At 46.1% G+C, this 13,231-nt stretch overlaps 1 protein-coding gene across 1 annotated transcript in view; it reads left to right on the top strand.

Moving 5' to 3' along the window:
* The window catches only part of LOC119197399 (proprotein convertase subtilisin/kexin type 4-like), a 128,119-nt gene that overhangs the window by 98,621 nt on the left and 16,267 nt on the right, over positions 1 to 13,231 (top strand). The window contains exons 16-18 of the mRNA XM_062565508.1: positions 5,806 to 5,916; positions 6,076 to 6,169; positions 7,513 to 7,698. Of these exons, the coding sequence (XP_062421492.1) occupies positions 5,806 to 5,916; positions 6,076 to 6,169; positions 7,513 to 7,698 (391 nt within the window). The remainder of the gene's footprint in view (positions 1 to 5,805; positions 5,917 to 6,075; positions 6,170 to 7,512; positions 7,699 to 13,231) is intronic.

The following is a 13,231-nucleotide window of genomic DNA, read 5'->3' as shown; positions in this document are numbered from 1 at the left end:
ACGAGTGGCTGTACTTACTCCCCTTTATACGTATGCGCAGTTGCAAAATGTTGATGGTAATTGTGTGTGTGTGTGCGTGTGGATGTGCATTTGATTGATGGGTCAGCAGATAAACTAGGCTGAATGAGCCAAGTGTGTGTTTGTGTGTGTTAGTGCGTGACATACAGCAATCCCCCCCCCCGAGGGACAGGGGAAGCGGAGCGCTGCACCTCCTGCAGGGGGTGCCGTGTCTCCCGGCGGGGGGGCTGCAGCAGGCAGACAGAGGGGGGCCTGCACACCCCTCCACCCAAACCCCTACACACACACACTCCACCCTACTGCGCTACAAGACGGGTGGGGGGTTGTAGAGACACAGTGCTCTTCCAAACCTCTACTAATGCATAATTCATGTACCAGAAGCAATTTTTCTATTTTACTAGAGGGCTAGAAATTTCAGAATAAAGTTCCTTCTGCACTCGTCCTCCTCAACTCTCTTTCCTTTATTCTCGCTCAGAGTTAAATTATGTCACCGGTATGATTAGCTAAATCCAAATTCGCCTACATATTTTTTAAACAAGATTTTTTGACTGATGAAAATAAGTATATGTGGGTAGTTATAAAACATGGTCAGGTACAATTATTATATTTTGTCTCCACTACTCCTCCCAAATTCCAAAATAAATATTTGGATTCCCACTTACGGTGCATAACCCTCAACATAATGTGCATAATGAAGTCGCTATTTATGGATGGGTGCAATCCATTTAATGCAACCTTAAGAATACCAAACTTTTTCATTCTTTGTGGCTTCCATGACAAAATCATAAAGCAGATATTTTACCTTTCAACAAATGCACAAAAACGACTTTGTTTCTTTTATATGTTTTGATCTGGCATAAAAAAAGTTGTGTTTTGAAAAGGCAAACAAAGGGTCAACGCTAAGTGTTCGCTTTGTCCGGAGGGTAAGAAAAGCATTCGGGACACAAGAGGAAGGCTGCAGCCACAACCCCCCCCCCACACACACACACAACCTCCCCCCCATTCCCTTATTCCCCACAAGGGCAGAGACATCTAAAAGAGCTGCACCTTGGTCGGTGTCCAACAAAAGCTCTCTCCTGAATTTCATCCTCTTTTGAATTTGTGTTTGAATAACACTCAAGCTACAAATCAAAATATGTTGGACACTGAGAGCGAGGTAACGGGGTATCGATCATTGTGGCTTGCAGAGAAGTCTCCTTGTGTGAGAGAAGGGGACCGGGTGCTGCTGCTTTGATTGATGGCTGCAGAGATTGAGACGGCCGTTTGCTGCCCATTCTCCTGAGACTATGGCCATGCCTGTGCCAAAGCCCTCATTTGCCTCCGCGCAATACATTTCATTAAACTTTTCACTCCATGTGAGATAATTCACTTGACATTTTAAGGCTGTGCCATTCGCAGGCCGCCGAGTCTTTCTCTCTCTGATTTCCAGTCAGGCAAATTTTTGCCTAATACGGGCCCAAAACGCGTCCAAAATCTGTTTTCTCTCTTTCAAAAAACACACACACACACACATTCAGAACAATTAAATGGATTAAATTGTATAACAGCCAACCCAACAAAGCTGCGCGGCGCGGCACAGCATTTCATGGTTACACCCGTGTTGGTCCCAGTGGCGCGGATATAATTAAGACCTCTTCTTAATTACTTAATAAGCCTAATTAGTAACATTTCTGTAGAGCAGATTTGGCCGTAAGAGCGATGGAAATCAGAAGAATGTTAAGTCCATTTGTTATTTCATTAAAATCCTGATATTAATGAAATTAGTGCATCATGATATAACAGAAACAAACCACACAGGGATCGACCAAAGGGCTAATGCAGTTTTCTATGCTCCTAATTAACATTCAATCAAGTGGTGCAACATAGAAAACGCTCGTTAATATAGTTTTTGTTCACTTCTACAGTCAAGTGTCACCTCCATCAAGTGTTTATTGTTTTTTTTTTGCTCATTTTTCATTAGCCCAGGGCAGATGTGATGGAGAGGTGCGTGAAACTGACCGGGGGTCTGCTGTGTTGTCGTCAGGATAACTAAGGCGAGCCCACCAATCACGCGATTGGAAGTTGCTGCTGCATTCCTCGCCACTTAATTAGAAGTTGTTGGTACCACAGAAGGTGTCACCAACCTTTTCACGCGCTGAACAGATGGTGTCCCCTCTTTTTGAGGTCCTGCCAATGCCCACTCTGTGGCTCCTGGGAAAATGACCTAACTCACAGGCAGCTGCTTAGTGCGGCTTGAGTGATTCTTTACAGCCACTTTTATTGGGGGGGAGGGGGTAGGGGGAGGAGGGTGGGGGGGGGGGGGGGACTTAGCAGGACGTACCACTGAAATACAAGGGGTGATGCTGCAGTAGCTAGATCCCTGGATAGCTGGAGAAAAAAAAAGAATCTGTTTTGGTTGCCGGATACCAGTTGTAAAAACGGTGTTCCTAAGGCCTTGTGCAGCCAGCGAGGACCTGGGCCCTGGGAGAGGCGGACGTCTCCGTGCTGGTCGGCCCGTGTGTGCGGCTTCCTCTGCTGCTGGCAGATGGTGTGAATATCAACAGAGAAAAGACCCGCCAAGGCCCGCTCAACACAAAAGTGAAAGGGGTTCCTCGACAGTTACAAAGAGGCCCCATGGAGCGGCGGGGAGTGAGGGGGGGGGGGGGAGTGGCCCTCACCCTAATGCCTAATGGATAAAAAGAATGAGGGAGTAAGAGTCTGCGAGGGAATTTGCCGCGGAGGAGTAGTAGCGGAGGGAGAAAAATGCGAGAGATTTGATGTCTGTGGAGGCGAGGGGCCCGGGGGTCCCCGCGCTGCGTGGACAGCAGATCAGCTGTCACTCCGTGGTTCGGCTTGGCTCAGCCTCGCTCCGACCACGTAGGAGGTGGAGAGGGAACAACTTGAAGATTTGACGACTGTGTTTTATGACTAATTGCTTGACATGAATGAACGCGTTATGTGGGTTTCTATCTTGAAGGCAGTTTCGCGTTAAACCTCAATCACATTCATTAACACTGTATTACAAATCCTGTGATTTATCGACTCAACACACAGCGCAACATCTATTAGTGCATTTTTGGCACACGGCACTTGCTTAAAGTAGCAGCGTGTACAGCTCTCCCTTTTTCGTACAACAGTTTGAGATGGATGGAAAGGCGGAGGAGTCTTCTCTCGGAGAGCGGCTCGGCTCGGCGGCGGTGTCTCACGGACACGTCGGGTGACATCAAATCTGTCATTTTCATCATGTTCTATCGCGGGTGAACCGGTTTCCCGAAGCCCTCTCTCAATCAGATGGATGTCTGCGGGTTTATGGCCGTGGAGCCGGGGCGAGCCCGATCGATCTGCGCGAGCTGTGGAATTTAATAGGCGCACAGCTCTGGCTGAGAGGTGCAGGTTGGGGAAGGTATATTTAACCGAGCAGGAGGGCAAGCCCCGCTCCCCAACAGTTTCTGTTTTTATTACACGTCAGATTATCAGTTCTCGCCGCACTGTCAAATGGTTTTGGTGATCTGCTGTTATTGCTCTGGTTTGGAGTGTACATTTTAGGAAGCCAAATCAAGACGTAAAATCAAAGTACGCACACCTGCTGCCACTGATGTGCATCCACCCGGTGTTGTGTCTGTTGCATGAAATAATATAAATAACTCCAGAACATTCCATCAAATAGTCTTTAGACCATTAGAACATTATTTGGAACAATGGTGAAGAATTCTCGGAAATAACAGGACTCCTTATAGCTTTTTAAGACACGTAATAATAACATCACTTAGATTTAATAATAAGATTTAATGACTTCCACGAAACCAAAAACTGGATATTGATGGTGTTTTCTGTGTAGCCAAAACCTCTCATTCCTCTGCGCTTTAGAGGTTGAAGACACATCAGTGAGCCACTCTCGCCCTGTAGGTGACATTCTCCTTCATTACCATGAACACACACTGTAGTTTATAGTCAGTCCCACATGCATAACCCTAGTACTATTAATGCTCACTATAGTGCACAAAGTCCAGTTTTAGGAAATTAGAATAAGCGCTCTGTTTTGTCAAAATAGAGTTGACTTTTCAACATGAATTCTGCATGTTATAACTTTGAATGACTTTCCAGAGATATTAAGTCCTGTGTGTGTATTACAAACCTCTGTAACTGTGTTTTGGCATCTGATGAGCCATTTTCTGGGATCTGTTACTCACACCACTCCTCCTGCATCCCAGACAACCGCCCCGCAACCACCACAAAAACAACCACACAGCCATTGCATTGTTTTCGGAGACTTTCTGAGCGGGAGGTTTAACACACCTACCACTCCAGCTTGGAGCCCTCATCATGTGACCCTTCTCTCTACTTACAAAGCACTCTGGGCCTCTCTCTCTCTCCGGTGTCAACCCTTTCAACAAATGCCCTGGTTGTATTTCAGTTTCAAAGTTTCACTGAAACACGTATTATAGCGAATTCCTGTAATTCAGCTCATTTTGGTGACTTCTAACAATCATTGATTACACTTTTCCTCTGCAGTCATCTACCATAAGCACGGTAGGAGCTCGGAGAGCCCAATGGTGCTGCGTTTAGGTCCACATTAGGATGTGCGTCAGTCCTCTCCTCACTTCTCCTCTCAATGTCAGCGTCACAGCCTTCACAAACACAGCTCCCCCCCCCCCCCCCCCCCCCCCCCGTCCCAGTATGACCTTGAACTTTAGCGGCACACCTCAACCCCTCGCGCTTGCTGCCTAATGCCATTATGTTGGCCCTACATGCTAAAAGGTCATTGGCGGCGATGTTGGCTGATTAGATTGCGTCCATTGATCGCCCGGCGTGCTGTGAGGAGCAGGGCGGTGCGGACTGCAGCTCCTGCCTCTCCTCCTCAGACACACTGACGGAGGAGATGGAGCACCATGCGGGGCAGCAGATTGAGTTATTGATCAGCTCTCTCCTCTCTCCTGTCTCTGTCTCTCCCTCTGCTGCTCCCCGAGACCCCGTCATCAGGATAATGAATTTCACTTATTGCAAATTAACGGCATAAGGTCTCTATGGTAATAATGGCAGAAATTAGCTCTTTGTCACCCCCTCTGGATTTCCACGAGGAGGGGTTCAGGGAGAATGGAGGTTGTTACAGCCCTGTTACTCAGTCAGAGGGCTGTGATTTTAACCGGAGGGAGCCGTGCATGAAAATCAAAGATTGGAGGGAGAATTAAGACGGGATTGTGGCATCGCTGAAGTGGCCGAGGAGGGTGGTGACGCGAGAAATGCAGTTCTGATGGAGGAGAGTGAGCCTTTAGAAAGGAACACTGAATAGCAGGTCGCTCTGTGAAAAGGAAAGAGCAAAGAGGAAAGATGAGAGTGGATGATTCGATAGACACGTAAAGAGGCGGCGAAGCCGGAGAGGTAAAGTGGAGGAGAAGGAGTAAGATGGTGCTGGTCATGCGGTCACCACGCAACGACACTGCTTAAGGGTCGGGCCATTGTGTTTCCGGCACCCAGATTGGGGCGCCAAAGAATGAATAATGAGGCCTGATTACGGCCCCTGAGATGGCACATTGTTCAGAATCAATCCTCCAGGCAATTACAGGCGCTACAAACAGCAGCACCTCAGCCTCATCCCGGACGGAGCAGCAGGCCACTGTGTCAGAGGACAACATCATCTTCCTCAATGACTTGTTGCCTCCTCGTGTCACAGCCATTAGCACTTTCTCTTCTCCTGCAGCACATTCAGCCGCCTACGGGAAAAGCCTCGAGCTCACGTGTGTGTATGTGTGTGTGTGTGTGTGTGAGGGACACTTTATCCTCGAGTCCATGTTCCCTTCTTGTTTGCAGGTATGGTTTTGGATTGTTGGATGCAGGGCTGATGGTACAGCAGGCCGCACACTTCAACACTGTTATTCCCCAGAGGAAGTGCATGCAAGAAGGCCCACTCATTCCTACCAGGTTAGACTGTTATGGTACTATAAACCCACCTTGTCTTCATCTATACTGCCCATGCTTAGTGTGTATCTGCATGTATGTAAGAGCCGATGGATGTCTGTGAGAATCTATTAAACGTGGGAGAATAAGGTCTGGACCCTGACTGACTTTCTCATTCGTCAGGATCCTTTCTCCGGGGGGCTTGGTGACTGTGAACATTCAATCCGATGCCTGCCTTGGGACGACTGATGACATCAACACTCTGGAGCACGTTCAGGTCAGGCGGCACCCTCAGATTGCATGAATTTACCGTCCATTGTTAGGGAATCTGTTTTTTTCTATGAATAACTACTCTTATTGGAGCAGATCTTAAGAGCTTTTTGGTTTGTAAGATATTTACTTTGATTAGAAAATGAATAGCACTATTTTGTATGTCCATTAGATATATAGCTCGGTTAGCTTAGCTTAGTGTAGCTAGTCGGGCACCACCAGCACCAAACTCACCGGTTAAAATGTTAAATTGTGTTCGTAGGATTTGTATGAATTGTGGTTACTAGGCAACGAGCAAAACCAAAACTTGTCCTGGGTGGGTTTTTCCCAGGGATTTCGAGTGTTTTTGCTATAAGCTAAGTAAACTGGCTCTAGATTTATATTCAAAAGGACAGACACGAGTGTGTCAAACAATTGTTAATGCAAAAATCTGTGTGTTGTGTATTTACTTGTTAAACGGCTTTTACTTTATAGAAATAGAATGAAGTGCCTGCAAATATGGAAGCTTGAACAATTCATAGAAATACTTTTCTGTGTCAATGTGTTCTGTCTGCGAAAAGACAACATAAAACACAAAAAGGATCATACTGTGAAGCTTAATGCTTTGGCTATGTCATTTGCAGAAACTGGCAAAACTGTGTGTTGCCGAGCACAGGCACATCAATTAGTTCATGTTTGACTGTGTCAGCAGGCGTTCGTGTCTGTGCACGTGCACATTGGGGTTTGCTCAAGGAGTCCATGTTTGTGAGTTAGTTGTGTGTACTTGTCAAATAGCGAGGGAACCGAGAGAGAGATTGAGAGAGAGCGGAAGTGTGTCAGCATGTAAATTGAAATGGTTTCATCTTTGCGGCTCTGCTCCCTGGCAGAAAGCGTGGGTCAGGCCATTGCTGCGAGGTGTGATTGATGGACGTGTTGCCGTGGTAACACGCTGTAAACAGGAGCGGGCTGTCAGTCTTTTTGCAGCTTGGCGTCTCTCTCCGCGATGTGCCATTGTCACACCAGATGTGCTGCTTGTGATGAACAGGGACAGAGAGGGTGTTTACTGGGTGGGAATCGTGGAGGTGGGGGTTTCGGAGGTTGCATGTGCTTATTTAAATCATTTGACTAATATTTCCCTCAGACATTTTTGTTTCTTCTCTTTCTGCTCCCCACTTGTTTTTTGTCTTACAGTTGCTTTTGACAGATCATTGCATGCACAGTAATGCCGAAACTACTCAACAGATTGGGATTCAAACCGGACAGATTGATCTCTTCTACATCTTTCTTTTACCCACTTGATCTCTACATCTCTATCACTCCATCTCCATCCCACCTTCCTCCATTTCTCATTTGTTGACCTGACCTGACCAGGTGAGCGTGAGCATCAACGCCGCGTGCCGCGGTGACCTCTCCATCAGTCTGGAGTCTCCGTCTGGCACCGTGTCGCTGCTGCTGGATACACGGCCCAACGACGCCTCTACGGACGGCCTGAAAAACTGGACCCTGATGACGGTGCACTGCTGGGGGGAGCAGCCCCGGGGCCTCTGGACCCTCAAGGTAGAAAAGGAAATGCAGATATGCTGCTTTTTTTTTCAACACCAACGATGCTAGTGAGTGAATGTTAGCATGGTGAAAGTTAAACCTGTTCACCAGGCATCCCCATGCCCCATGGTAGCATTTTGAGGTAATCACTGTTACTACAGAGTTTAGTTACTCTGAACTCTGGGGAAAAAAAGGGAAATCATGATCAAAATCATGTGTTGTTTTCTCTGTGTATTATTGAAGGTGCCCTTCAAAAATCTTGCTTATCTCAACTCTTCAACATCACTTTGAAGAATTTTTTTCTTGAAAATTCTGTCACATCTCTCCATTGACTAAAATGTAAGATCTTATTCCAACATAATTTTCCGCCTTTTTAGCTTATTTCCCATACCTTTTCTCATGATATAGGAATGAAAAGCAATGCCTCATATGCTCCCCTTTCAGTAGCTGCAATGTAAAGAAGTTTAAAAATATCCCAGCACAGCTCAGCTCAGCTCGGTTCAGTTCGTTTTGTAGCAATGTGAATCATCCTCTACTTTCATCTGCGAGTTTCAGCAGAGCATGGCAATCTTCATTTTCCTCCCCACACTCTTCTTTCCCTTTCTCTCATAGATGTGCTGATGTTTGATATGGAGGAAGGAGCTAAAATGGGAGGGAAATTAAGACTGGAAGGTTAAGTAACCTTGGCCGGGTTTGACACACACAATACTGCCGACTGATTGGAATCCATACTCATAGACAGTAGCGCTGAGGTCATTCACTGTATAGAAGTGTGGGTGGTAGAAGTGTGTGTGTGCGTGTGTGTGCGCGCATGCATAAAAATAGGCGTCAGTCCTTGTTAACAGTTGGAAGTTTACAGATAGAAAGCTGTGAAGATGAAAGACACCAAGCCGCTGTCCTCTATCACCTACCTCTTCCTGCAAACACACCCCCCCCACACACACACACACACACACACACACACACACTCTTTCTCTCCGTCTCCCACGTCCTCGCGCAGATTTACTGTCCCCTCTGTGACCAATTACGAAGGCCCACTATGTCACAGAGACGCCGTGAAGCCGGGCGTCGTAACCACGGCGCCGCTCATTAACGGCGGGCCGAGGCGAGACGCCGCGATGCTCGCAACACGAATTAACGCGTTTTACGTGCCGCATGCCTAATCAGCACGCGCACACACACACACGCACACACACACACACACACTCTCTCACTGATTGGTTTAATGCTGTTTGTCAACTTCACCACGGAATGAAGAGAAAGATGTAGAAAAACAATTACAGGGTGGGGAAAAAGGACGTGTGAGCGAGGAGGAGACGCACACCTAAAACTAATCCAATGTCACGGTTTACCCAAAATGTTCTTTTCTGTGCCAATAAAAGCAGGAGGGGCTATTTTAAACACCTGTAATAACACAACCATTTTGTTGCACCAGTGTGAACATTTGTTGTCATCTGATTGTTTTTGACATTTGTCTGTGCCGCTGCAAAAATAGAAATAGCCGAGGTATGCCAATTAACTGTTGAAAGGACATGAGAGGGAAACAGAGGCAGAGGACGAGCGGGGCTGACAGAACAGGCGGGAGGAGGGCTGGCGGAGTGAAGGGTACACTATAAAATGGAGGCCCTGGGAAGAGACTTTAACTGGACTATCTGCCGGATCAGTGTTTAAAAAACTCAAGGGCAGCAGAGGAGAGGATGAGGAGGAGGAGGAAGAGGAGGAGGCTCTGTGGAGGGTCTATATTGATTCGTCATGATGACAATTGTCAAAGAGCGCTGTGGTGCTGCTGGAATAAAAGCGCGACTGAAGTGAAAAGGGAGCGAGTGTTATGGCTCGAGGCTCAACTGACCTTCCAGCGCTGTGAAGGAGACGGGACCACAGGGCTGGAAATGTACTCTCTCTCTCTCTCTCTCTCTCTCTCTCTCTCTCTCTCCCCTCTGCTCGCTCTACCGCCATCTGTGGTGCCTTCACTCTGTGCAGTTCATCAGAGACAGTATTGCAGGCGGAATTGCACAATATAAGGATGGCTTTTTCCAGCAGTGTACAGTATGGATTTAAATTGCACTGACTTGACTAACCATGGCATTATTAATATATGTGATAACCATTTAGGATTCATTCATAAGCAGATAAAAGACGTTATTTTGACCCTGTGTGTCCTTGATTATCCTTCGTGTTTGCTCTCTCACACACACACACACACACACAAGTGTCTCCCTCCCGTTTTTTCCTTTAGTGATTTTCTTTCTGAATGTTAGGATTCTTCTAGAAACACGCTAATATGAAAGTTCATCTGTGTATTGTTAGTTCTGGCGGGGTTAAATTGTGGTTTCAACCAAACGCAAAATCCCTGCAGATTGGGACTACTTGGTCTTCCAATTTTTTTTTTGCAGATCTCTACCTCTGCCGCAATAAAATGGAGGTGGATAGAATCGTGTTTGTGGTGCTTACAGAGATGAAAGATGACCTTCAGGGAAGCATATCTGTCATGAATCTGTGCATTACTTTGACCGACCGACACAACAAACTGTGAGGGGCTTTGTGTCGAAATGAAAATAGTTTGTTTTGTTTTTTTGTCGGGAATATGAAAGAAATCGCAAAGTCCCCCGTTGTCTTGGTGTGGAGACATGGGAGAGACGGGAGAGATGAAAGGACAAGGTATTATCATGAAAGCCTTATTAGATACTACTAGAGGAGAGAGAAAATTGTCCGTTTCATAATGTAGACAAGCAGACTTTCCTAATGCTTTACACAATACACCCAGATAAAAACACACAGATATATAAATACAAATACTTTGCTTCCGTTCTAACCCACCTGGCTTCATGCTGCCATGCCCACAGGGAGTGTGACTGTGTGTGTGTGTGTGTGTGTGTGTGTGTGTGTGTGTAGCAGTGTGGCAGCGGTCTTTGAGCAGAGATATCTCTCAAGCTGACTGTGTCTAGTGCTGCTGTAGGAATATAATGGCACTATTTAGCCTGCGGCACTGTGCTGCACACACACACACACACACACACAGACACACACACAAACTAGCAGCCCCTCTTCCCGGCTGTGACTGACAGATCATATGTTTATCATCATCAGCCCCGGTGCTTGTCTGGAGTTGCACAAACTGCACACGCAGTGACAAACTGATGATGGAATAACAAGCAGACAAGAAGATTGTATTAGTCAATCCATACCATTCATGGATCCGACCTCGCTTGTTTTCTTACATATTCTACTGTAACAAGGATATTTCCGTGGGAGCTTACAATCATGATGATTGTAAAAAACATTTAGGGCCCGAGCATTGACAACATCTGGCTGCACAGGTCTTTTTAAAACTATAATGTTACCTATTTTACTTCTGCCAAATAAATTGCTTTTTTGGGCGCATTATCGAATCTCGAAACCCCCCCAAAATATGCCCGCAGCTCAGGACTGGTGAAAGATTGGATATTTTAGGGGTCCCTCGTTTGTGTAGCTGGCTTCTATTGATATCAAATGATCTGTGGATCAATATTGTATCAATATGAATGTCCCTTTTTTTCGTTCAGCTTTGAATGCAAAATGTAAATTCTTGACAGATCCTGTGCAAAAACTATACTTAGAGTGTCATAACGTTTTCAAAATAGCACATCAGCTGAAAAAACTCCAATCACACTGCACGGACTACTGATGTCGTTTGTGCCTGTGCACCCTCTATACTAAAATACATTTTAAACAACAGCGCTGTATTTGTTTTACGCCATGTTAACACATTTCTTGATAATTTATTCCATTTACTGGTTATGTTCTACACTTCAGCGCAGCTACACAGCATAGTGGAAAGAGCATCCTGACTTATGACTTACTAATTGCAAAACTAGTGTTGTTACTTCACTTTAGCAAAAAGGGCAACGTGGGAGGGGAACTTTGCAACTCAGCTTTGGCCACCACTTGACATCCAGGATGAAGTGGCATCCACCAGAAGCGAGAAGAAGGGTGGAGGACCGCCTGTGCATCTCCCTCGTGGAGGCGTGATGTTAGTCTGCGTTTCCAAGTTGTATTACTTGGAAAAGTAACTGCACGCTTCACAGCCTCGGTATGTAGTTGCTAGACTGGAACTCACGCTGATTCTCACCAACGTGTACCCTCAGCCACACACACACACACACACACACACTAACACGCGCGCACAATCCCTCACTCTGGCCCAAGGTGGATTTCTAGAGGTGCATATATTTGCATATTTCTGCATGTTTAATGAGTTTTGGGAGATCAAGAGATCGGTGAGGCCCTTTGTGGGTATTTCTTTTTTTTTACGCGTGTTTGTTAGGAGGGGGGGGGGGGGGGGGCTCTCCATGTAAATATCACCCACTGTGTGTTGGCACCCGTCACAGATGGTCGGGGGGTGAGGGCGCCCTCCAGGCACAGGATACCTATTTCTGTTAGTCTGGGTGCTTTGTGTTGGACTGGGAGGCAGAAGGAGTGTGACTGTGTGTGTGTGTGTGTGTGTGTGTGTGTGTGTGTGTGTGTGTGTGTGTGTGTGTGTGTGTGCACGTTCCTGTGTGAGCGTGCTAGCTTGCACTGTAGGTGTTTGTATGTCATTTACAACATGCCATTCTTACGATGTGCACTTTCTTTGTGTGGGTTTCTTGCATATCTGTCTTGCGTCTGTGTGTGTGTGTGTGTGTGCACTGTGATACTGTATATGAATGTGTATGTTTGCTATTCAATACATATCTGTGCAGTTTGTGTGTGTGTCTATACAATTAATAAACCTGTGTTTGTTGAACGCTGTGTGAGTTTGTTCAGTGGTTTTGTGTTAAAGCACGCTGCAGTGTGTGCGCGTGCCAAGGGGTGTGTGTGTGTGTGTGTGTCTCTCAGCATGCGATGTGGGCATGATGGCCCTGTTTTGGATGATTGATGTGTTGGAGGGATCAGCGAGGAGCCCAGGTTGGGCCAGAGCCTCAGTGTGACACGCTGCTGCTTCCCTGCTGCTTTACATATGTAGTCACAGCAAGACACGTCCCCCCCCCCCCCCCATCTGACTGCCTCCTGCTCCAATACAGCCGACACACACTGGGTCCCTTCCTAGGCTTTTATTTTGAGGCTCTTGCTGATTCCGTCAAAGTAAACTAAGCACTGAACGCTTTTGTAGCTACTTCATGTTTAACTGATTTTACATTAGTCAAATACCTCTAGCAAGGTTATAAGTAAGTCTTTCTCAATAATAATGTTCTGTAGAGCGGGAAATTAAGAACTGTGGCAGAATAAAAAAAGTTGATGAAAGTTGATGTTCAGATTGAACCAGAGGTCATCTTCTCTGAATTCATTTTGACATTTCACAGTATGTAATAACAAATACGGTTGGATTCTCCTTGAGTTGGACTATTTCTGGTGTTGAAAGAAATAGGAGTGATTAGTTATCAAAATTAGCAAAGACATATGTAATTTCATATCCTGTCCATTGCCGCTGAGTATGCCAAGATGCTACTGGTGTTATGGATTGTCTCTGACCCCAAGTGCACGACACCAGACACAGCTTAGGTTTAGCCGGAAAACGGCGTAGTTTATTTCA

The sequence above is a fragment of the Pungitius pungitius genome, chromosome 11 (assembly GCF_949316345.1).
Source record: "Pungitius pungitius chromosome 11, fPunPun2.1, whole genome shotgun sequence".
Taxonomy (NCBI): Eukaryota; Metazoa; Chordata; class Actinopteri; order Perciformes; family Gasterosteidae; genus Pungitius; species Pungitius pungitius.
Note: the sequence above shows the minus strand (reverse complement) of the source record. Positions and strands in the feature narration are given on the sequence as shown.